The 25,283-nt window shown below is 41.0% G+C and overlaps 1 protein-coding gene across 3 annotated transcripts in view; it reads right to left on the bottom strand.

The window, feature by feature from the left end:
* The window catches only part of LOC307018206 (retinal-specific phospholipid-transporting ATPase ABCA4-like), a gene marked incomplete at its 5' end in the record, with an annotated part of 42,544 nt that overhangs the window by 5,230 nt on the left and 12,031 nt on the right, over positions 1-25,283 (bottom strand). For all 3 annotated transcript variants that reach the window (XM_079648354.1, XM_079648353.1, XM_079648352.1), the window contains 34 exons: positions 243-305; positions 902-1,022; positions 1,793-1,922; positions 2,597-2,720; positions 3,566-3,713; positions 3,895-4,010; positions 4,614-4,791; positions 5,267-5,436; positions 6,225-6,299; positions 6,383-6,488; positions 6,577-6,609; positions 7,440-7,721; positions 8,184-8,282; positions 8,584-8,708; positions 8,838-9,010; positions 9,398-9,451; positions 9,656-9,710; positions 10,493-10,698; positions 11,972-12,077; positions 12,179-12,360; positions 12,657-12,794; positions 13,473-13,612; positions 14,084-14,215; positions 14,326-14,503; positions 15,858-16,061; positions 16,936-17,028; positions 17,135-17,339; positions 17,473-17,694; positions 17,939-18,161; positions 19,203-19,379; positions 20,403-20,608; positions 23,034-23,231; positions 23,854-23,970; positions 24,611-24,750. In XM_079648354.1, coding sequence (XP_079504480.1) covers positions 243-305; positions 902-1,022; positions 1,793-1,922; positions 2,597-2,720; positions 3,566-3,713; positions 3,895-4,010; positions 4,614-4,791; positions 5,267-5,436; positions 6,225-6,299; positions 6,383-6,488; positions 6,577-6,609; positions 7,440-7,721; positions 8,184-8,282; positions 8,584-8,708; positions 8,838-9,010; positions 9,398-9,451; positions 9,656-9,710; positions 10,493-10,698; positions 11,972-12,077; positions 12,179-12,360; positions 12,657-12,794; positions 13,473-13,612; positions 14,084-14,215; positions 14,326-14,503; positions 15,858-16,061; positions 16,936-17,028; positions 17,135-17,339; positions 17,473-17,694; positions 17,939-18,161; positions 19,203-19,379; positions 20,403-20,608; positions 23,034-23,231; positions 23,854-23,970; positions 24,611-24,750 — 4,919 coding nt within the window. The remainder of the gene's footprint in view (positions 1-242; positions 306-901; positions 1,023-1,792; positions 1,923-2,596; positions 2,721-3,565; positions 3,714-3,894; positions 4,011-4,613; positions 4,792-5,266; positions 5,437-6,224; positions 6,300-6,382; positions 6,489-6,576; positions 6,610-7,439; positions 7,722-8,183; positions 8,283-8,583; positions 8,709-8,837; positions 9,011-9,397; positions 9,452-9,655; positions 9,711-10,492; positions 10,699-11,971; positions 12,078-12,178; positions 12,361-12,656; positions 12,795-13,472; positions 13,613-14,083; positions 14,216-14,325; positions 14,504-15,857; positions 16,062-16,935; positions 17,029-17,134; positions 17,340-17,472; positions 17,695-17,938; positions 18,162-19,202; positions 19,380-20,402; positions 20,609-23,033; positions 23,232-23,853; positions 23,971-24,610; positions 24,751-25,283) is intronic.

Here is a 25,283-nt window from a genome sequence, read left to right on the forward strand (position 1 = left end):
GAGGACACATTCTGCTGAGTTACAGACAATAAAGTGCTGAAATGCACTCGCTGATACAGACTGCTAATATCATTTTGAAACTTTGAAATCTAATTCGGCTTAATATAATGATAATGCAAATAATCTGAATCTCTAACAGTCTGATGGCAGCTTAATCGGTATTTCGGTTTTAACTGAGCAAACACAAAAAGAACAAGACTTGATTTAAATGACACCAATAACTGAATGTAAAGTGTTTTTACCTCTCCTGCAGGGACACCCACACAAATCCGGTCCACAGCTGCCCTCTTCCTGCCCACATACGTCTGTGCAGAGGAAGCAAGGAAACATGATGACTGATTCATATTTGTTTAGTGCATTTAAAATGATAACAAATATTTTCTCCAGCATTAATCTGCCTGCTTATAGTTTTGAACATGTTTTGTTCTGCGCTTCAAATTTGTTTGAAAGAAACGGGATGTTTTATTTCATTTAAATAATAACAAATTACATTTTTGAGATTATAATCATCCTCCATAAACAAATGGTCATCATCTAATAAAAATAGCCTCAAACAAAAACAACAGACAATAATTATTTTTATATTTAAAATGTCCCCTGTTATGTTGTGGACTACCTTTTGTATCGTATTGTTCTTTCCATTTTATGCCTTTTATGTATTTTTCCATTTCTTTAAGCAGATAATTAGATCTAATTTCCCCACAATTAAAGGGAGCTGTATTTCCAGCTCTCCAATATTCCCATATTTTCAATCCAGCATTTAACCCACTAAGGTTTTGTGGCTATACCCATGAATACTGCAAGGGATTACTTTGTTTCTTGTACATTTCATTCAACTTTATACGTGATATATTTCAAAGTTAAACGTGAACAAATCAGACAGGCGAGCCAGTGTCTCTACCTTAGAGAGGTCTCTGATCTGCAGGATGTCTGTCTTGCTCGCTCCGTCATAAACTCTCTGCCTTTCTGCTGCCACGTCTTCATCCTCGTCTCGTACTGTAGTCTGCGGGCACTTTGTGAACCTGAAGAGGGCGAGAAAATCATCTGTGGATGAGCATTACGGTACGTCTACACTACAGGCATCAAAAAATGCTTTCAACGCTTCGCCCATTCACTTGAATGGGGTGACGTAGAAGATTTTAAATCTTCCCCGAACTGCATTGTGGGGAGCATGGCATGGCTTTGCAAGCATCACGAGCATCTATCGGCATCAAAAGTTGAACAATGTTCAACTTTTGAGGCTCGATGCTTGGCATCAGCCAATCAAATCCCGTTTATGCAAATCCCGCCAGTGCAAGCGCAGCCAATCAAACCGCGTGCAAGCTGGGAGAGCCAGACCGCAGTTCATTTCCTCATATTCCAAACGAGATATTACGGTAGCAAATCAGCCGGTTCTTTACGACCGGAGCTATTTACCGGGATACAAACCGGAGGAACCAGGCATGGAGGGAGGTGGCAGAGACAGTGGGTGAAACTGGTAGTTTTTTCGTCTGTTTGGAGAGTTTATATCCAGTTTACTTCGTTTTAACAATGCTATTGCTTTGTATGTCGGGGGCGGGAGATTCATGTGATTGGTTGCTCGCAAAAAATCGCCAAGCTTCAGACACGCCCAGCTTCAAGATTTTTTCATGCCTGTAGTGTAGACGGGCCGTTACAGTTGTATCTGATCACAGGTGGGTATGAGCTCTGACCGTCTGTGAAAGAGTTTGTAAAGAAAGGTCAAGACATGTGTTTAACAGCTGAGATGCTGTGTGTGCAGACCTGTAGCGTCTGTGTTTGAACAGAAGCTTACCAATTGTCCATGAAGAAGCGGTACTGGATCAGAAGATTAAGAATAAAGAAGACAAAGCCTTCCACCGCCATGAAAGCTATATTTTTCCCCACAAAGTCCCACCGGAACGGGTCCTGTGTGAACTCCTCACCTGAAGACAGATACATACTGAAAATGAACCTCTGTTCAGCACAAAGTCAGTCGTTTTTATATTTCACAAGCAGTACAAACATATTTTCCAGACAGTGGCTACAGCAATAACAATAAGGGGAAGCATTCAAAAAGGTTAGTGAACCGACATATCTGAAGTGTCAAATTAAGAGAATCATGTATAAGTATATTAGGTTATGTCACCTATAAATGAACACATATTCAAATAGCAGTATTTTCTGACTAATTTATTCAAAATATTTTAAGTGATGGCGGACTTTACTACAGATCTTGTAATAGTAGGATCAAAAGGTAAAGGAACATTAGGAACTGAATTAGTTGTAGAAGCCAAAATGCTTATTTAGCCTGATGCAATTATTTCCATTATTGTTGTTACTTTAGACTGCACACATTTCTATTTAAAATACACTTCCGGCTTTGCCACATGGGTGTGGTTTGTTTGCATTTAGTCCACCTGTTGTTTGCCAGAAATTAGTATGACACAGAGGCACAGACATTTTCTGTTGACCGTTTGGTCCTCTTTAAGTTATGGTTTGTTTATTTGAGTTATAACTTCAGTACAGACTCTTTTCATTGAAACGTGTCAAAGTGATGAGCCTACATTAGCCTCTAGTGACCGTTCATTGGGAGTTTTGTTGGAACACTAGTACTTACCAAATCTGGCATAAACATCCGTCACAGCCTGGTTCATGGCCATGTCGATCAGCCCTCTCCCCAGGCAGAAGTGAGGGAACAGCAGCAGGCCTTTCTTCAGCCACTCATTGAACATCAGCAGAGACTGGCAACACACACATACTTATGAATACACATTTCACTTGGGTGCAGGATTGAAAGACAACTTCAACATACTTATTACAGAAAGTCATTATTATCATCTCAGCATTGTGTTTATTTATCTCTGCTCAGTTGAAAGAGTAGAGGTGTGTGCCAGTAAAACCATTTGGTAAAAAGAACCAGCTCCATATTTCAGCAGAGCAGTGAGTCATCTGTTAGCCTGTCAGCAGCAGCGTCTCTGCCCTGTCCCCCCTGACTTTTGTTTCCTCTCATTTCTGTTTTTCTGTCTTCTTCTTAAATAATTACTCACCAGTCCAACCGGTCCCATCTCTCTCACTGTTTTTTTTACTGTTATTCTGAGCTTCAGACCTTCTGCTGCCCCGGCTGCACATTATTAATGAGCTCCTTTGAACAAAGTCTTGAAAAGCTTCCTTTGGATCGAGGTAAGTTAGATGCCAGAATTCAAAAAGACAATTATTAACAGCCCATCGTTTCCTAGACACCATTAAAAAAATGTTATTTTCAAGTGTTTACTTGTGATTACTTACTCTAGAAAGTAACAAGCATTTTGTTAATTCAATAGCTTATATAATAAACAAAGTGACAATATACGTTGATTGCTTTGTATACCCCTTAAAGATTTTTAAAAAGTGTTTGAATTTTACTCTTACGCCCTTTTTTTTATTTTGCTCGATTTTCCCATGAAATATATCAAAAATGCATCTTTGCAGTGAAGATATTGACCCTTAGGGAATCATTAAATGTATTGTCCTTCCTTGCTGTGAGTTGAAAGGTAAAAACAAAACAAAAAGTCCTCTGGCAATTATTTTTAAATCCATACATCCTTACCAGATTGTTTTCAAAGAGCTCCAGGATGAAGGTGATGGCGCTGCTGTTGATGCCTATGAACAGGTTGATGCAGGACAGAGACACGTAGGCAGTACTGGGGATGTCGAATATGTAGGACATGGGGTACATCAGGGGCGTCACCGACCACCTGGAGGAAAATAAGTATTTAAATATATATATTAGATTTCCTTGATGTTGACTTGGGCTGTAATTCAGTTCCTCTTTTTGTTGTTAAGAGGTGACATATTCTGATAAGGCATTACTCACCTGCACAATAATATATATAATCTTTACAAAAATTAACCATATATAATTAATAGAATACTAACCCATAGAGCAGAAGCAGAGTTATTAGTGCTGGAAGGTTGGATGGTGATGTGTAACACTTTTTATCAAAAGCCAGGAAAATGCCAACCACCAATGCAGTGCTGAGGGAATAGTTAACCTAGGGAAGAGATGAAGCATTCACATGAAGACAAGGAACAGAAACATCTATTAATATACTAAAATGAGCATATGTCCAAACCAAATTGGCTTCAAGGAACAATCCACAACATCTGTTTGAAGATGAGTTTATAATGCACACATGCCACATGTGGTTTATCACTTTTAATGATTTGAAAACTGCACATCTTTCAAGTCTTAAAAAAAAAGAAACTCCAAACACAATTGTACAAATGAGTCTTTTAGGAAGCAGACTCCTGCTATCTGCTGCACTTTCTCAATGCATTGCTATGCTTTCTAACCTGTCATCTGATTGTGTGTTGAATTTGCATTATCCCCCTTTTATTGCACAATTTCATCATTGTACCTTTCATTTAAATGTATTTTTTATGTCTACTATTTGGTATTTTTAGTTTGTTTTTATGTCTTTTACTGGTAACTGTATGTATGGTGTGTGATATCAATTTTCTGTGAAATGTGAAGCACCTTGAACTGCACTTGTTGTATGAAAGGTGCTATGCAAATAAAGATTATTATTATTATTATTCATTTCAGCATTAGCAGGGAGCACATTATATATTGACTCCAGCACTGATTGACTCACCATGTCCCAGAAGAAGTTGGCCACCCAGTAAACCACAGGGCTGACCCCGCTCACAAACTGCAGGTGTTTGGCCTTGGTCACTCGCTCCTGGATGAGGTAGAGGACGAAGCTGGCGGGGATGAAGGACATGGCGAAAATAACACAGATCGCAACCACAGCGTCTACTGAAGTGTTCAACCTGAGGAGAGAAGCAAAACAAGTACTGTTAATGACAAAGTAAATACATGACATATGTGTAATTAATAACAAACAGAAAATGGCAACTTGGGATGGTGGCTTTAGAGAGGAATCCAAAAAAAATGCTTTGAAAGCCAAATAAAAAATGTTTGGCTTTAAAAGAGAAAGAATTTAGTAAATGTACAGTTGGGTAAAAGTTTATTTTAAAGACAATTCAAAAAAGTAAGTCATGTTAAGTTATATCTTCAATTTACTTTTAATATAAACTATTTAAAAAAAATGATAGATTCATGTATATACATCTATTTTTATAAGCGGGGAAAAAACAGAGAATGAACAGAAGGCGTTTTAGTCGCTCAAAAACAGAAAGTAATATATATCTTTAACATGTATAGTAATACAAAATGTGCTTTCATGTGCAAATAAATCCACTTTGAAACACAATTTATTTGTATTAATATTAGTTAAACACTCACACTGTGATTTCGGACAGCTGCTCCTTGGTGAGGTTCAGAGGGTGGTTGATGGCGGTGATGCCAAACTCCACAGGTTTGGAGGATGGAGGCAGGAAAGCCCGCAGGATGGCGTTATTGGCCACGTTCATGAAGGCCACCATGGCGTGCCAGCCTTTGTTATTATACCAAACCTGAGGAAGGAGAGCAGAGTTAACTGAACAATTTACTCCAGGGGTGTCAAACTCAATCTCATCGCGGGCAACATCAGCTTTATGGTTGCACTCAAAGGGCCGGTTGTAACTTCAAGACTATATCAAAATACATATATAAATGTTTAATATATAAAATAATGTATTCTATTCCATTATTGCCTCTGCATTGGATTATTATCGGATAGGGTAATAACTTGATAATTAACTACGTCTGAAAGCAGAAGTCTCGGGCAAATAATTGCAAGTCTCTTCAGTGAGAATGCAAAAAAAGGTTTAAAGAGGAAAGCTAAATTCTGAAAAAAAAAAAAAAAAAGTCACATTTTGAGAAAAAAGTCAAATCTGAGATGCATTGTGGGACATGTAGTTTATGGGCAACGTGCTTCTGTAAATCGGCCTGTAACCGTATAATAAACGTATTATATTTTTTGCAAGCTCTTGTGGGGCCGCATGAAGTGAAGTCACGGGCCGGATTTGGCCCCCGGGCCTTGAGTTTGACACCCCTGCTTTACACCCACAACCTTCTGTGACAATTACAATCCTGATCTACAACACCGGGCGTCGTGAGCTGACCTTCCTTATAGAAAGACCTCAATTACTTTAAGTGGAGACCAACGCTATGAAAGCATTTACAGCCAACGTCCTTGTGACATGAATTGCAGGGTGTTGTATAAAATCATAGCGCCAGCCCAGTGAGTGTTTGCACTTCAATGCTGCCCCTTGCTGCTTTGCTTTTAGCTGAAAAGCTACTGAATCCATCCCACACATACCTTAACATTGAATTCACTTTCCATGTAATGCAAGAAAGGACCAATCTCCCTGAGTGCACGTCGAGAATAGGGGCCCTGTGAAAGAAAATGATCATTATAAACCGATTTGATGGCCTTTTTGCATGACACTCATGTTTAAAAAGAAAGACAGTGAGTACCGCTGTGATGTTGAGCATTCGTCCCAGTTGAAGGAAGAAATGCTGGATGTCTTTGGGGTTGACGTCGAGGATGGGAAGCTGTCCTCCGACTGACAGACCTCCATACCTTGGGACAGAGAACATTTACACTCAGTGTCCCACATCGGCGACACAAGACAAAGAAGAAGTGAAACTGATAAAACGCAAACTGTTACCTTTGTTCATTCACCCAGTATTTGCTCTTCAAACTGTGAAATAAAAGACATAATTGAGTTGAACAGAAAGGTAAATGATATGTTAGTAAAGGGGTCATACTCTTAACAATTCTGAGTAATCATAGCTTGTTTGCAGCCTTTTTATTATCTGACTATTTTAATGCAGGGTTTATCATTTACAGAGTTTTGAAAATATCGTTTTTCTGTCACTATAAACTTTTTTTCACTTGTTTTAAAACTTCATATTGCCTTTAAGGTGGTTTGACACACATTTCCTTCTTTAAATCCCCCTGTTTGTATCAATGAAATGCCGATTTCAGTTATATTTAAACTAGGGATGCCAACGATTACTCGATTTTTCGTTACATTCTCCATAATCGGAAAAAAAAAAATTAATTCGATTTTATTTATATATTTTTTTAATTCTTATTTATGATGTTCTTTTTTTTCCTGGCTTAGTTTCAACCCAAATATAGACTAATGCTAATATTAGTAATAGTATTAATAATTGTAAATGGCCATTGGTCACACCACCTTTATTTTACTGTAAACTTGGAGGCTACCCCCCCCCCCCCCCCTCTCCGTCACACGTGCGATTGATTTATTGGCGATATACAGAACAATGAGAACAACACAACTAAAGATGAACAAAGCGGGACGTTCAAAGAAGAGTTCCTCGTGGATCTACTTCGAACTGACAAGTGCAAATGAAAATGTGTGTCGCTACAAAAAAAAAAAAATTCTCCCGCGGGAGGGGGGGGGGGGGGGGTGGTGCGGCGGCGAATAATCGATTAATATTTGCCAGGGCTGTCCGATTTTCGATTTTGATCATGGTCAGTTTCGGGCATCCCATTTAAACCCACCTGGCCCTGATGAGAGTGGGGTAGGTTTTGACCAGGTAGTCAGAGATGTTCTTGTCCGTCATGTCCAGCATGGTGTCCCCTGTGACCTCGAGGCGCTGCCGGGGGGGCAGACCTCCGGCTCCTGGGGGGCAGATGGGCATCATGGTGAGCTTCTTACTGGAGCTGCACTCGCAGGACGGAGACGGGTCTCTCTGGTTCCACTCTGGACTCTTTAAGATTTCGCTGACCGCAGGAGAGGCGTCAGGATACTCCCACTCTGATGTGCTGTTCATACAGGGCATTCTGTGGGGGGGTAGAAAGGTAAATCACCAGTTATTTGAGAGAACAATTGATATGTAATCACATGTCGTTCATAAGATGACTTTCATGTTAGCAGGTAAGTTACTGCATCTGAGTTAAGGGTGAACAAGGTAAACATATTAACACATTAATATCAGCATGAAACTTCCCCGGGTTATTACTCACATCAAGTCTATTATGTTTTGATTGCCAGTCCTCTAATATGTTATATTAAAGAAATCTGAACATTCGATGAAGCCAGGTTCAAAATTCTTGTTTCATCTTGGAAAAAAACGTCAAAATATACATTGGAATGAAACTTGAACATTTGGTGTACTCAATTGCTACTTCAGTGAAGATGAAAAAAGCTCATTTTGACAAAGCCTTTTAGGGTATGTATTATACAATTCCATATATTTAGTTAATTCCATCTAGTCTTGAAGTATGAAGAGTCCTGATACTCACTTTAGTGGGTCTCCTGCCATGCAGCGTGTCCCCAGGCCCGGTCTGTCCAGTAAGCGCTCAGTGAAGCGTTTCATTATGGGGTCAAAGGGCTGCTCGTTACTAAATGGGGACGAGAAAATGTAAAGAAGAAAATCAAGTTAAAGCCAGTAACATTACATGACATGTTACTTATTAGTTACTCAATACTGTGGGCAATCCCCACAGGAGCAATTTGGGAACACAATGACATGCTGACTGCAGTAGGGTTTGAACCTGTGACCCCCTGATCTGAACACCAATGCACAGCCCACTGCGCCACACACCTCAAGTACAGAATCATTAAAAGCAGTTTTATCACAACCAATCCATTAGCAAGGGTTGTGGCAATTTGCCATTTCATTTCATGGTTGAGCGGTCTAACCTGAAGAAGGTGAACTGCTGTCCGTACATCCAGGGGGTCAGAGTCAGGCTGGGGTGCTCTCCGAACGGAGGGACGACCATGGTGGAGATCAGAGCGATCAGGACAAAACTGGCAGGGAGGACGATCTGAAATCACCAAAAACACAAGTGAGCAAGTTGCTAAACTCAGCCGTAAGTACTCGTCTGCAGTACATAACATTTTCCAATAAACAACACGTATGTATGTCATCACTCACACCCCTCCCGACTGTGTACCTGTGCCAGGAAGTCTTTACTGCTTCTGATGGCGTGATGAAACCTCTTCACCAGCAGCGCGTGGAACTGCTTCAACACCAGACAGGACCCTTTCACCTGCATGGAGCCCTTTCCTGCACTGCTGTCTGATGCACCATGGGTAATGCCGTTACTGTGCACCCCACCATTTTGTTCTGCGATCAACAAGAACATATACAGTTAGTTATGTACAGAAATGATCTATATCCATACCTATTGCTAAAGAGACAGTTTTAGATTCCACTGAGCAAGGCACATCAACTTGTCAGAGGTTTTTGATTTAGCTGACAAGTGACAAATAACAAATGGTTATAAATGAATTATAATTTAAAGTAGTGCTGTGCTAGAAAAGAAGGCTAATATATGTTATATTGTATTTCATAACATTAAATTGGTAACAGAAAAGCACATACCTGTTAAAAAAAGTACCTTTACATTTAAATAACAAACAAGTCTGGCACATACTGATTGACCCAAGTTCAGAATATTCAATTAAAAGTGGATTTAATTGCCAGAATTCTGTTGGCTCTCAGGTTTCTGACCTTTATCACCATCTACACCAACTTCGTTTGTTCTCCGCTGTAACATCCACTGTTCTAGGAGGGAGCGACAGGCGAGACACAAAACAAACACACACAATCTAGAGGGTTACAACACAAAGGAAGCCCCACAGCACATGGCGATAAGACAAGTGGCTAAAGTTGAAGATAGGGAATTAACAATAAAACTTTGCTCAGAGGGATTTACAGCAGGTCAGAGACAAAGGAAAGGCCATGTGTAATATCTGTGGTGGTATTTACCAGGAGTGGTGCCATTATTCGCTGCCTCTCCATCAGCAGTGACCTTTATGAAGATCTGGAAAAAAAGAGATGAACTTTGGGGAACTTTCGAAACTTTTCAAGCGATAGTTCTTCTTCTTAAGTTCAGAAATCCAGTGATATACGTTTCCCAATTTCACCGTATTAAACATAACTTAAAATAAAAGTATTTAGATGTTGAGATGAAACATAATGCCATCATGTACACTACAGTAGGCACATATTTTGCATAGAAATGTACAAAATTAAAGTAATTGGTCTTGTTTTTCAAATGATTTACTCTCTTTCAAATGTATATATCAATGTGGCACTAATAGAAACACAGGAGGGAGAGAGACGCAACAAATGTCATATTTAAACCATGTCTTTGTAGTTCATGGAAATGATTGAACACATAATCAAATCTAATGTCGTGTAAATGTAGAAGCAAATTCCATAACCTTTATTTTTAAGAAAAAAATAGTTTATGGATGCTGTTTGCAGAAATCACTTGTTAGGATGGAGAGGTTTTTTTATTCCACAGTAGGTAATGTTCAACACCTAGTCCTCCAATAACAAATGTTCAAGAGGTCATTGTGTCCTTCAATGGAATTTTTATAAGCAAAAATATTATTATTTTTCCAAATTAAACCATTTGATCAATGTGATTAACGGTGCCCCTTTCTTGAAGATCAGAACTCAAAAAATGTAAAAACGGGGCTTTATCAAAAAATTGAAAATTCCCAAATAAAACATTATGTTAAATCCTGGAAGCTGTATTTTGCCATCTGTAAATGCAGCCTTAAAACACCTCAATAGACAGGTTCCGTCAGTGCCTACCTCCTCTAGAGACGTGTCGGAGATGCCAAAGCTGCTGAGGCCCATGTCACCCAGCGTCTCCTCCAGCTCTCTGAACAGACTGGCGTACGCTCGGTGTTTGAAGCCTTTACTGGGCAGCAGGTAGGTCAGCTCCTGGCCGATCGTCTCGATGAGTTTGGCTTCAGGGACGTGGTGGTGGATGAGGCTGGTGATGCTGCTGATATCCCCTGGGAAGAAAATAGAACATCATCACTTATGGAGACGGTGGTTTGAAATGTTTCCTAAAAATAGCAACGCTCATGAAGAAGACTGAGGAAGAGAAACTGCTTATCAGGCCAAAAAACTAAAGTAAACACTATTATTCAAGTACTAAAATAGATGAGTAAAGCACAGTGTCCTCGGGCTGAGTTAGGAGGGAAATGCACATTGTTCAATATCACCACTGAATTATAAATGTGAGAAACTGTCTGTTCTGCTTCTGTATCTGTTTTACAACTTGGATAAGTGGGACACTCGGGAGAATACCAAACACACACTTTCTTGAGAGGATCTTCATTGACCTAAATGTCGTGAAAGTTGATTGTCTCGATTCAATACGTTGCTATGAGTTTCAGGGAAACAGTTTTGGTAATTTCCCAGCATTGTCAAACAAAAACACACCAAACTGTCCAAATGAGGCAGATGAACTGAGTTTCTACAAGGTTAAACTCTTTTGCATAATACATTTGGATATCTTTCTACTTACATTTTTGCTAATTCTTTTCAATCCTACCTATCTTTCCACCTCTTTGCCCATTGCTCTCCTGACACCTATAAGTGACATCACGGAGATGCCATATTGTATACAGTCTGTGAGAAATACCCTGATTTCCTAGATCCCATCCCTAACTTTAACCATCACAACTACATGCCTAACCCCTACCCTTACTTTAATATGAATGTAAACCTGTATCAACTGGAAAATTAAGTTTTAAACCTGCTAAGCTCTTTGAAGAAGAAGTAAGGCCTAGATAAAATGTCTACACTTTCATTAAAGGTGGGGTAGGTAAGTTTGAGAAACCGGCTCGAGATACACTTTTTGTTATATTCCATGGAATGCTCTTAACATCCCGATAGCAATGAATATCTGAAGTGCTTTGACAAAAAATCCATTAAAAAAATGTCATCTGTAGAAGCCGTAGTGCTGTAAAAAGCACGACCAATCATCTGAGCCGGCCCGGCTAAAATAACTGGATGGCCTACCTGCCTGTCAGCCTTCCATCTGTGCACAAACTTATCTCGTGCCCTCATTGGTCATGTGCGCGTTCGTGTGTGTTGGAGGAGGGGCTCTGTGAGGAAGTGGCACTCGAGCTGGTTTCTCCAAAATTACCTACCCCACCTTTAAATGCCCCAACTCCAAGGGCTTGAATCGAAAGTGGTTCATCAATAACATAGAAGTGCAAAAGAACATATCCAAAGAAACAGAAGAGATGCAGCTCATGTTAAAACAGCTACACTTACCTTCCAGGGCTCGGTCTATATGATGGGAATGGTTCTGAGAGAGATCTTTGTAGCTGGCACAGATGGAGCAGGAGCAGGAGCAGTCTGAGGCACAGTCACATTCATTCTGATGGAAAACAGAACACCTTTAACAATGAAAACATCCACGCTGTAAACCAAGAATAAACAGACATGGCAGAGATCATTGTGGCTGTGTCTCCAGCTTACCTCCCTCTTCTTGAGATCCTTCATGCGTCGCACAAGTGTCAAATAGAAACCAACTCCAAAGCAGTTCTTGAGGAACAGGGGGGATCCGCTGCAGTGGAGCCGCCCTTTGGAGATGATGGCGATGCGGTCGCTCAGCAGGTCGGCCTCGTCCATGTGATGAGTCGACAGGATCACCGTCCGGCCTGCACGGGGTCACACCTTTAATCTCATTTCAATCAACGCAGCTTCTTTAGACAAGGAAAAAGCCTACCATAACTTTTTTTTTGCCTTGTAGCAGTGTTACTGAATTTTTCCATTTGATCAGCTCACTACTTAATTCAAGTGCCTCAGGAAAGCTGTGATGCTACAAAGGATTGGTTTTATTCTTCAGTGTAACAGTAAAAATGGACCTTGAGGGTGAGATTGTACTGGTGGGTGTAAAATGTTGACCTAAAGGGCTTAAAAGTGGAGCCTATTGGATTAAATTAAGACTTTTTACCAGCTCTATATTTCAGTAGGAGGTCCCAAATGGATCTCCTGGAATAGGGGTCCACTCCTGAGGTGGGTTCGTCCAGGATCACCACTTTGGACCCTCCAGCGAAGGCCATGGCGACTGACAGTTTCCTCTGCATACCGCCTGTAGTGTGTGTGAAACAGTGTTAATTTCGTCAATGAAAACTATGACGAAAAATGTTCGTCAACGACCTTTTTTACATGACTAAGACGAGACAATGAAGAGCTGTAAATAGACTCTTGATAACGAAAACTATGACGAAATGTATATTTAGTTTTCGTTGACGAGACGAGACGGGACTAAGGTGTTAATGGTGCACTATCGGACATTCAAAATGCAGAATATTTTCCCCCAAGTGTCCGTCCTGTCTGTCAAAATGCATCTTACGTTTGTAACTTGCAATATCATTATTTCCGCTCTCTTCACTCCAGAAGAGCGATCTCCCTGTGTCTCTCTGTGTGCGGGGGCGGGGCCTAACAGACATGCTGCAGCGGACACAGAGATCTGCCGGGGACGGAGCGTTCAGAGAGTATAGAGAGACATTTTGACTAAGAGTTGAATAAAATGTAATTTTTCATCGACTAAAAGTTGAATAAAACGTTTTGAGTTTTCGTCGACTAAAACTACGAAGGATAGGAATGACTAAAATGTGACTAAAACTAATAAAAGACTAAATCACAAACAGCTGCCACAATTAACACTGGTGTGAAAGGAAACAGTTAAAAGTTAAGACAATAATGGAGGAATGAAGGAAATGCTGCCTGGCTCTCTTTCCTAAACTCAGAGGAATTAGCAGTCCACCTGAGAGGTTCTGAGCCTCGTCGTCTCTCTTGTGCGGCAGCCCGAGGTCCAGAAGCATCTCCTCCACTTCCTGCTCCGCCTCCTCCTGGGAGCGGCCCTTCAGCAGCGAGTAGAACAGGATGTGCTCTGCCACCGTGAGACTGGCACGAGAAACAGGGCAACAGTAATAAAGAAGTTTACAGAGGAAGAAAATACAATTGTTGTTTTGACAGTTTTTGGAAAGGTGAGTCAGAACCTGGCATTCAGCAACTGCCAATGTGTGAATAATAAATGATTTGAATAAAGACTGTTTCTAACTTTATTACAACTGAAAACATTCTTAACTTTTAAATTACTTTTCCTCAATACCGAGTTAAGTAGGTGTATGCATACGCAGTTTCGCTTGTTCTCCGTTTGAGCCTATTGTCTCCTATACCCATCAGTTTTACCCATGTTGTTTACTTTTTTATTGTATATTTGTTCAGTTTTTTTGTCATTTGAGATTATCTTTCTTTATCTAAGATGTTCTGTCTGTGTGTCTTCCCTGTTCTAGTTCTCCAAAAACGTTATAACACAAAAAATAAAACTTATTTTACTGTAAAAACTCCAGTCAATTATGAAATGTAACTCACTATTTGAAGAGGATGTTGTATTGAGGGCACATCCCCATGGAGGAGCGGATGGTGTCCATGTCAGTGCGGATATCGCTTCCATTAACGTAGGCTGTGCCAGATGTGGGGGGGAACAGGCCAGTGAGGATGGACCTGGAGACAGAAGATACCAATACTATTCAAAGAAGGTCGTTAACGCTGTGCTAGGATGTTCAGGGGATCACTTCACACGTTTTTGATTTGGTAATTGATGTTCAGCTTACATAGTGGTGGTTTTCCCAGCCCCGTTGTGCCCCAAGAAGGATGTGATCTGGCCTTCGTAGAAATTGATGCTGAGATGGTTTACAGCCGGAACAGAACTTCCAGAAAACTGCATCACCAGGTCCTCGATCTGAACTCCTCTCTTCAGGCCCAATGGATCGGCCTCAAAGAACATCTGACCTGCATGGAAAAACAGACATTAAAAAACTTTTTTTTTTAAAAAGATGCCTTTATATCATATAATGGCCGACAGTAGAAATGAAGAGATTGTTAAATATAAAACACAAACATAATGAAAATTTCAAATTTATGGGAATTTCACATAAAATGTCATTTAAATGAACAAACAGCAAGAAACCAGCAAGGACATTGGCTGCAAATGGGCCTAGTCATTAGTCTCAATTGACCTGAATCTTTTGAGAACTCAATTGACCTGAATCTTTTGAGAACTCAATTGACCTGAATCTTTTGAGAACTATGACTTTGATCTATCAGCATTTTTTTTACAATTATTTATTGTGTGTGTGTGTGTTAGGTTTAACGGCCAAGGTGCAGTCAAAACTGTTTCAATCTGCTACGGAAGATCACGTAACAAGAATATCAGTTTCCCTTCTTTGCATACATGTTTGAAAATGTTACCATGTAACCTAGAAACTCATATTTTGGTCTTTGTTTTTCTCAAAGTTCTTACTTCGTGTACTCATTTAGAAGTATGGTGCACTGAGATTCATCACAAACCTCAAAACCTTGACGCACCACTGCAATCTATACACTCGTGTTGGATGGTCTTCCCTGACCACGCGTAGACTGAAACATTGGCACATCCTTATATATAAGGCTATCCTTGGTGCTCTTCCCTCTTGTACATAGACAGAAAATGCACAGGATCTTATCGGCTTCGCTCCGAGAACTTTTTCCTTTTAACCAAAGGTCCGTACTGAACTTGGGAAAAGGGCGTTCAGTTACGCTGCCCTTCAAGCTTGGAACCTGCTTCAAACTGAGCTGAAACTCAGAGAGCTGGTCTCATTAAACACACTCAAAGCAACTTTAACTGACCTTGAAGCAGGCGTGGTGTCTGTAAATGCTTTGGCTAAACTTGGTGTATGACTGTGTTGTGATTGTGTGTAATTGCCTGTAACTGTAAAACTGTCTGAAACTGTGCTGTTACCATTCTTGGGCCAGGACTCTCTTGAAAAAGAGATTTTTAATCTCAATGAGATCTATCCTGGTTAAATAAAGGTAAAAAAAATAAAAAATGGTTCAACATATTTTTATTGTTTTTAGCACAATGACAAAATTAAAATCTACATGCAACATCAAACCTACAGACTCCCTAGAAGCAATACTTGCCATTAACTCTCCTTTATTATCACAAGTGTTCTTTTTCTGCTGTTCCCTTTCTGTCTTTCCCATCCAGGTATGGTGTGTTCCCCTTCCTGTCCACTAGATGTCCTCATTGTTTCCCCACATTCAGTTTGCGTCACTCTCCAGTAACCACCATTCTGAGGCTTCAGCTCTGTATTTGTCTCCTCACCTTCTGAGTCGTGACCCTCCTCCACGTGGTTTTGGGTTTCTTCCTGTCGTTTCAGCAGCTCCCTCTCTCTCTCCTGCTGTTCCCTCTTACTTTGGTGCTTGCAGCCTTTCCTCCTCGCTGAGCCGTTACAGGTGTGTGTGACCGGTGAGCTCCTGCTCTCAACGTCCTGCTCCACCACCATGTCCGGCTCCATTATCACAGCATCTGAAGGAGACAGATCACAGAGGCATTTCCTGGTTAGGATGTGTTTGATAAAGTTTTGTTTTGAACATATGAACAGGTCCGCTTTCATAGTCAACAACAATGAGGCGTGTACATCTATGCTGCTAGTAATGGTAGCAATTAATCGTGCATTTTAATTCCAACAGCAATACATGTTAACAAGAGGAGATGATGATAGCTCTTAAATTGCAGTTACATGGCTTTTGGGGAATAATGTAGAAACTTCGCCCCCCTTTTATTTATTGGCTTAATACAGCTGCTAAGACATGTTTATAAACTACATTACATTACATTTTACTTGTTAGACACTTTTATCCAAAGCGACTTACATACTCAATACTGTGGGCAATCCCCACAGGAGCAATTTGGGGTGAAGTGTCCCAGGGACACAAAGACATGCTGACTGCAGTGGGACGACAACAGAATGCTAATGTAAGGTCTAGAGCAGCAGTTACAAGTTGGTTTTATATATATTTATTTATTCTTCTTGCTCTTTTGATGACTTGAGTGCATTGTACTAAGCTGTCCTCTACCGAGATGCTGACTCATTTCCTTCTCCAGGAGTGCTAGAGGAGGCAAGGGAGAAAATCTTGTGGGCGCCTTGACTCATTATAAACCTTATATTGACCTTTCCAATACAACCACCTCCCTTCAGCAGGAATTAGAAGCTTTTCCGGGGAGCACATATTTTCTTTGGCAAAAATGAAGAGCAAGCTTTCACTTCTCTCACCCAGCTTTCACTTCTCTCCCCCAGCTTTCACTTCTCTCCCCCAGCTTTCACTTGCAAAACTGAAACATTGAGTCACAGTCTTCAATTATCAGGCATGTCAGAGATATTAATGTCAGTGACACTAACCTTGATAGGCCCTTTCTGTGTTTGAGGTTGCAGATAGTCGCCAGTATGAAGACTGGAATGGGAAGTAGAAAGGTCGACCGATGCCATACTGTCCTATGAGGGGGAACAACATATTATCCTCAGTGTTTAAAACTGGTGGAACCAAAAAAGCTGTACAATATGGTGTAAAGTGAATCAAAGAGTATATTAGCAGTCCAACCTGGGAAGACATTATCCAAATACCAGGCCAGGACACCGTAAAGGACAGCATCAAACATCATCATGAGGATGGAGGTGAAGAAGGAGTAGTTGTCTTTCTCTAAAGGGCTGGTCATGATGTTGTCCCACTGAAGACCCAAACCCTGCTCCTCGTACCGTGACAGGTACTCTGTGCCGAAGCCAAAGGCCACCGGAGACAGCAAGCTCTAGAAGGAAACCATAGAAACACATGAAATATACTTAATTCACTGACAAGGGATTTGATACTCACTACACCAGCAAATGCTTTTGCTTGAACTGTTTTTTTCTGTATACATCACACACAAAGAATAGACCTACAGCAGCCATTTTCATGGTCTTGGTGATGCGGTCCTGCCAGGCAAAGCAGAGGACATGAGGCAGATAGAGGGTGAAGTAAATGATGCCGCTGCAGGCCGCTGCCAGGTTAGCCTTGTTGAAGAACACACTCATCAGGAAACACTGCATGATGGTGGTGACGGTGAAAGTCAGCAGGAAGAAGAAGACGAGAAGGGGGTTGCTGTAATTCAACACCTTTCCACCCTAAGAGATAAACAGATGTAGGATTTATTGAGCAGTGTTTCATTCATGCATCAAAATACTACTGTTAACAGAAATGGCCAGTGAGGAAAACATTTCTCCACATAAAGCTTTTTTCACCCAGCCACAAGAGGGCCCCATTGCACCCTACAAAACATTGACCCTCCAAACCAGCAAATAACTTGATCCTTGGTTCTCTACAAGCATGGGTTTCTTCTCTGTCTCTTTCCCTCTCCTGTTCTCTCACCATGATAATGATGGTGAGCAGCGCGGTGCTTGTAGTCATCATGATGAAGCTGTCGATGAAACACGTGCACCAAATGACTCCGTTGTCGACCCCCATGGTTTTGAGAGTCTCCTTGAGACGCAGCTCCTTCTCCAGCACGATGCTCTTCACAGTCATGGACACAGAGTAAATCCAGGCCAGCACCATGAACATGGGGAAGCAGCGGTTCAGCGTGATCATGAAGCTGGAGGAGAGGAGTGAAGACGATCAAGAAAAGTAATTAAACCCGTTGAGCAGGTCTCCCTTGAAAAAGAGATCAATGTTCTCAATGGGATTCATCTGATTAAATAAAGGCTTGAAATTAAATGAAATGAAAACATTTCTATGAATAACAATTTTTTCCCCAAAATAGATACACAGGGATATTAACCTCTAAATGATTACATTTACTACTAGTCACTAGATGTGCGTTAGGGCAGGGGTTCCTAAACTTTTCAGTCCGTGACCCCGGGGGGGGTGGGGGTGCTATTGAAATAATTTCTGAAAAAAAAAGGAAAACGTTTTTTGAAACACTGCGCTAGTGGATTGTCAAAGAAAAAAATTCTATGCAAACGTTATTATTAATAGTAATTTTAAAAAAAAATTCTAAAAAAAATTAATCAACTTTTTTTAATAATGTTTTTTTTTTTTTTTTCATTTTTATTTTGTAATCATCTCGCGACCCCCACTTTGGGAACTCCTGTGTTAGGGGACCAAACTTTGACCGTCTTTTGGTAGTTAAAAATGTCCCACTTTAGTGCCACCTAGTGGTAATATTACAAAATAACACTTTGACAGACAAGAATTTATGCTGCACAGATACTCAAACAGAAAAGTGCACACGTGCCATGAATAGTACACATCTGGTGCTGTCAGAGTGGAGGATTTCATATTTAAAGTAAAAAGTCCTCCAGTGCCCTTACGTATTCACTTGCGTTTGTTTTGTTTTGTTAAATTGAATATCAGGTATTGAACAAGGTGTTAGTCTAACAGTGTCCAGGTTTTGTTTCACTTTTTCCAGTAATGTCGTCCTTCAACGCACCTGTAAACACATTCAGTTGTGAAACTTCCATTTTTAAAGTTTTTGTTGATGATTTCCGTAAAAATAACCCAGACAGATTTACTCTATATTAACCTCCATTTTGGGTCATCCAAAAGTGTTCCATAGATGCAGTCTTGGAGACCTTTTTTTCGTGTAAATCTGCTGCTTCATAAAGCTGCTCCATTAATGGACAGGTTTACTCACAGGTCATCTACATAGCAGGGATATGGCATCTGCTGGACGTACACCCCGAGTGGCCAGTCTTTGCCAGTGTGAACCTTGAGGATGCCATGTTCAATCATGTCCTGCAGGTAAGCAAATCCTCCCCAGATGTACCTCTGGTCCTCCATGGTGTCTGCTCTGGGGCCGGGGTCCCAGTACCTGAGAGGAGGAGAGTGAGGTGGGGTCAAATGTGGCCAGAGATCGTTCATCCCACAAAAGGTTAAACAAACCATTTATTCAAGCATGTTTTGTGTTGTATGAAATAATCCCAATCAAAGTCTCCTCACAAAACATTGTAATAATAAAACATCCCGAAGCCAAAGTCTCTTAAGCCTCACACACACTCACACACCACATGCACACTGCTTTGAATTAAGCCGATAAGTCAGAGGCCCTTCACAATCTGATTATTCAATTGTTTGGAGGCAGGACTCCCCATGAGTCCATTACAGCCTGTTGGTGCGCTGGAAACCGCGAAAACATGTCGTTCACCCCGGGGGAGATGAAAGGGAAAGGAAAGTGCATGTGAAAATCTCACAGGGGAGGATGAAAGGCCAGGTATCGAGTTAATATGGAAGCACAAAGAGACTTTAGAAAAACACATTGAGGCCAGCTGGAGAGATTTCTCTGTTCCTCCTTTGAGGAATCTGACAAATCCATATAAACTGCCTGATTAATACGGCAGTAAAACATGAAAAAACATGAAGGAATGGTAGGTTGTCAGGGTGATTTGGTAGTCTAACAATGCTAGTTGGATCCTACTCAACCCCTTTAGGTTAGTTTAACAGTGAGCTGAAATGATTTCTCTTTGCTAATAAAATGTTTATAATCTCATTTTTTGTGTGAAAAACCTGCTTCTACCAATAGTTTGGAAACCAAATCGCTTAAAGGATTGAGGATTGGTATTTTACATCACTTCAGGCTTTAGTGGAATACAATGTGCTCTTTTACACAAATATATAAATATTTCGGATTTCTTGAGATTTATTTCTTGTGAAACACGTGACAATTTCACAATTTTAGGTCTTAAACACTCAAATGAAACCATCTGAGTTTGGAAGGAAAAGGAAATATACAACGAGTTACGTGGCATCAGTAGAAACTACGCTTTATTTTTAGGGGTCGCAAGCAAAAATGATTCAGGGCAGTGTTCACAAGAAACCATCACTTGCTGCTACTAACCTGTCTTTGATCTTGTTGGTGCGCTCCACCGCGTCAATGTCCATGCGGATCTTGTACTTGACGTGCGGCGGTACACTATTGGTCCAGGGAAACATATCAGTGAAGACCACACCGGCCCAGAACTTGCTCTCGTCCAGCAGGTACAAGGCCTGATGGGTCATCTGGGACTCATCCGTGTAAGCAACAAACTTATCCAGATCGATGCACTATAACCAGAGGAGAACAAAGGGACGGTGGTTTGATGTTGGGGAGGGGTTGTCTGCTACAGCAGGGAGATACAATTCCCTTCTAGTTCTTTAAGATGTTGTGTGTGTGTCCAGGTGTCATTTAATTGTGTTAGGGATTAGGTGAAAGCGGGATTTGTTCAATTTGACTAATTATCTCCACAAGGGGATCCTACAATCTGGTAAGTGTATCACATCTCTATCTATGGCTAATCTTGCACACATTTAAACCAATCAGCCTCATTGCTTTTTCTTTTCTCATTATTAATGTGTGCCAAAGGACCACTCATGGTTGCAACACCTACAAGTTTCAAAAGACATATTTGAATGACTTCTTTATAACTTCATTGATCGTTGACTCGTCACTTTAAATAACTTTAAAAGTATTGAGGATCAATTCCCAGCTCTACCTGTCTGTAAGCATTGCCAAGAATATATATCTACCTGTCAAATCAATCTTTACATTTCACACACTTTGTTAATGTAGTGTATACTAAATACCGAATGAAAGAAAAACCTTTGTTAATATTCCCGGGGGTATTAGGGTAACAAAACATAAAGTGGGGTCTCTTAGTGCACCAGAAATGTTCCATACGATACCCTGACCTATTGATAAGGATGTGTGCAGTGACGTGGATATTCATTCGCCCTTAACAGAACCATCTTTCACTGAGGCGATCTGTTGTCATGGGAAAATCCGAGAGACTACATCTATTCTGCAAACACACCCACACCCACCCACACCCACACACACACACACACACACACACACACACACACACACACACACACACACACACACACACACACACACACACACACACACACAGACACGCACATCCAAACACACATGAGCACAACCACTCCATAATCCTATACACTTACTTTCTCTCTTTCTCTCATGCACACACACACTCTATACAACATGCGTAATTGCTATGTGAAACTCACTACCAACACACACACACACACACACACACACACACACACACACACACACACACACACACACACACACACACACACACACACACACACACACACACACACACACACACACACACACACACACACACACACACACACACACACACACACACACACACACACACACACACACACACACACACACACACACATACACACACACACACACGCTGCTCTCTAACCCCCCCCCTACACATGTGTATGCCGTGTCTAATGTCTCCATTCACATTACTGTACAATACCCTGAGAGCCTTCAAAGAAAGCGGAGGGACCATTTCCTATTCATCTTTACGCGGCTATACATCCACAGCACAATAATGTTCACTCTGAGATGGGCTGAGAAGAAAGACCCTCACTGATACACATGTTCCAATGGGATCTCAGTGTGAGAAACATCCCCCTGTTGGAGTGAGAGGACCTCATGCTAACTGCAGCAGTTATCCTATGGCCCAATGCTCGCTGACAGCTATATCTAATTGGCTAAAGCGGCCTGGATTTGTTTGTTGGGGCTCTGAAGGGTCTCGTTGCTGAACTTGGAGACAAAGGGCAGATTGAGATGCCCGCGCTGATAGGGCTCTCTCAAAAAACGCAACCCCTGCCCCTTTTAAATCAGCCGAGAGGCGAGAGGGGAGGCGTGGAGGACGGATAGAGTGATTTGCCCTCTTTTATTTCACGGACGCAGGGGTCTGTTTCAATGTGGGGCCATACATTAAAACAGCATTGAGCTCATGGAGGGGGGGGGGGGGGGTGACTCACTCCCAACTACTCCCCACTTCATCACTGGTTCCACAATGAGAGCAGTGGAGGGGGGTGACAGCAGGCTTGTTCTCCCCACCTTTCAGCCTAGGGGACGGAAGAGCGGCTCTATAGCCGTGCTAAGTGGCCTGCTCTGTTTCAAAGGGGCCTGGCTGCAATCTCCTGGGAGCAGACCTGGAGACTGATGCACCTGTCTGCACCGCGAGAGCTGCTCTAACAAGAAAAGACTGAACACTTAGTCCTGGGAACGTGCAACATTTGGCAAATGTTGACAGGAGCAATGAAGACACTAGGAATATTGCATCACAGTTGTATTCCTCTACCAACCGGTTCAACTAAATGCAAATGGCATAATTTCATAAATTCATCCTATGAGATATTTGTGCGAAATGTTCACAATAAGCATATAAATGATTGAGTTATGGCTACAAATGTGACCCACATATTTAAGTCACATTGACCTCGGCTTCAGTCCACACAACTCTAATTTAAGTGTACGCTTGTATCTAATTTGAAAGACATTCCTCAAGGTGTTCTGGAGATTGCGGTCACAACAATGGGATGTACGGACAATCTGAATCTGGTATTTCAGAGGTATTACACCCTACAATACTTAAATAGATAGACCAACATACAGGTAGGTAGACTATCTTGTGTTTCTTACCTCTCCATACTTGTTGAACATGCCTATGATCTGGTCGGTGATGTTAAAAATGTCACTCCAGTTAAAGCTGGGCATGTCCTCCTCCCTTTTTTCCTCAGGACCGTTATACAGGAAGTTAAGAATGTGTCTGGTGGTAAATTCAGTGTCCTGCAGACTGCTGTCCACGAAGTTCATCACTGTCGGGTTTCCCAGCGTGTCCTGCAGCGATTGAGACAGAAGAATAGTTACTGCTTGTGATATGCAAGAACCGAGCCCATTTAGCTTGCACTTTGTTATATTAGGACAATGGAAAAGGCCTTTGTGTTGGGTCATAAACATAGTGTTGGATGGTCAAATGTAATGATGATTGTCTGGAAGATGCTGTTGGTAAACTCTTAATTAGACCAGTCAGCCGACATGGGAAGTTCTTGAGGCTTGAATGGAACTTGAATCCATCTCATAGATTCCAGACTTCTGTTTACTATTGGTGGCTTTTAACATGTATGAGCTATTCTAGTATTGTACTCAAGTGTCGTATTCAGTTTGAACATAATACTGCAGTTCAAATACTTAAAAGCTAAACTAATAATGGAACTCTTCTTGGATAACACTATTTATTGGCCTTGGAATTTGATAATACTAATGCAAAATTGGTAACTGTTAGGACTGCATCTGTGTGTGTGTGTGTGTGTGTGTGTGTGTGTGTGTGTGTGTGTGTGTGTGTGTGTGTGTGTGTGTGTGTGTGTGTGTGTGTGTGTGTGTGTGTGTGTGTGTGTGTGTGTGTGTGTGTGTGTGTGTGTGTGTGTGTGTGTGTGTGTGTGTGTGTGTGCAACATTCCTACCCTGATCATGTTCATCTGTACGCTGTTGTTGAAGAAAGCCCAGAGCTGGGGTCCCAACTCCCCCCAGGCCCTGGCCATGTTCTGCAACCTCTCCAACTCCTCAAATGTAGTGTTAGCCTGCAACACATACACAAAAACATACATTAGCATAAAAACGATACCAAATGATTACACTTGAATTTAAAGGTTACAGATTGTTTCATGTGTGCTGACATTTGCTGATGACATTTACATATTACAAATGACTGTTAATGTTTGTGTTTTTCTTAGAAAAGTCATAATTGTATTCAAAAGCTTTATTGTTAGACAGAAATGAGATCCATACAACTAAAATGTATTGTATTGCATTTTTATTGCAGACTGCACTCCTTTTCAAACAACATGGATTATAAAAAAGGGAACATTGACATTAGGGCGTTTTTCATTTAAAGAGCTGTTTGCTCAAATTCTCACTTGCTAACCTCCTCTTGAAATTGAGGTGACTGAATGAGATGTGACAAACAGCCTGTTTTTCTTTCTTTGATGCAGCCTCAAATTCAATGTATTGTTTAATTCTCCACTCCCTTCCAGCCACACAGAGCTGCTAGCAGGAGACTGCCTGCCCCCCCCCCCCCCCCCCCATATCCCTCCGCCCACCTCTGTTTTTGTAGTCAGCTCATTCCTAAGTAGGGTGGGGGATCGGATGGATAAAAACATATATGTAGAATAAATGTAGAAGAACAGAGTAGAGAGACTTAGAGGGGGTTTTCTCTCTTACACTCTTTAATATCTTGTGGACGGCAGGGGAGTCGGGGGTGTACAGGATCTTTCCCATCAGCAGGGGCTTGACTGAATTCCACACAATTTTTGTGACAGGGTTGGACTCCAGGGTTTCCATCAGGGCGTTGCAGGAGGGACCTAGTGGTAGAAAATTGCACAAAAAAACGAGATTAGAAGAAGAAGAAAAATATATATACAAACAAAAAGAGATGAAGCCTCATGTGGAACTGTCTCATGTCCTCTAGACAAAGGTAGCATTTAGAAGATATAGATTAAGTTATTGACAGTCATGTATGCTAAGTTAGTCACTGAGTGATTATTCAACAGCTTCGTAATGGAGAACAAATGTCATCTGTTAAGCACTTGCATGGATTAAAAGAACTGTTGAAATGTAAGAAAAGCTGTGACGTCAACGCTGCATATCAATTTAACACTTTATTCATTCTGAAGAGGTTTTCAATATAAAGTGCTAAAAACATTGACAATTTAAATATTCATTCAGGTGATAAGTATGCAAATGTGGCTGATGATTGTGCTCTTGTTTATCATTATTGTTCCTCAATACAAAGAGAGAGGCTAAAAAAAAAAATTATAATTTGAAACATTCCAGAAAAAAAAAATGTATTACACTTTAGGATGAAATACCTTTTGCTTTCCCTTGTTGAAGTTAA

The sequence above is a fragment of the Notothenia rossii genome (assembly GCF_949606895.1).
Source record: "Notothenia rossii genome assembly, chromosome: 9".
Classification (NCBI taxonomy): domain Eukaryota; kingdom Metazoa; phylum Chordata; class Actinopteri; order Perciformes; family Nototheniidae; genus Notothenia; species Notothenia rossii.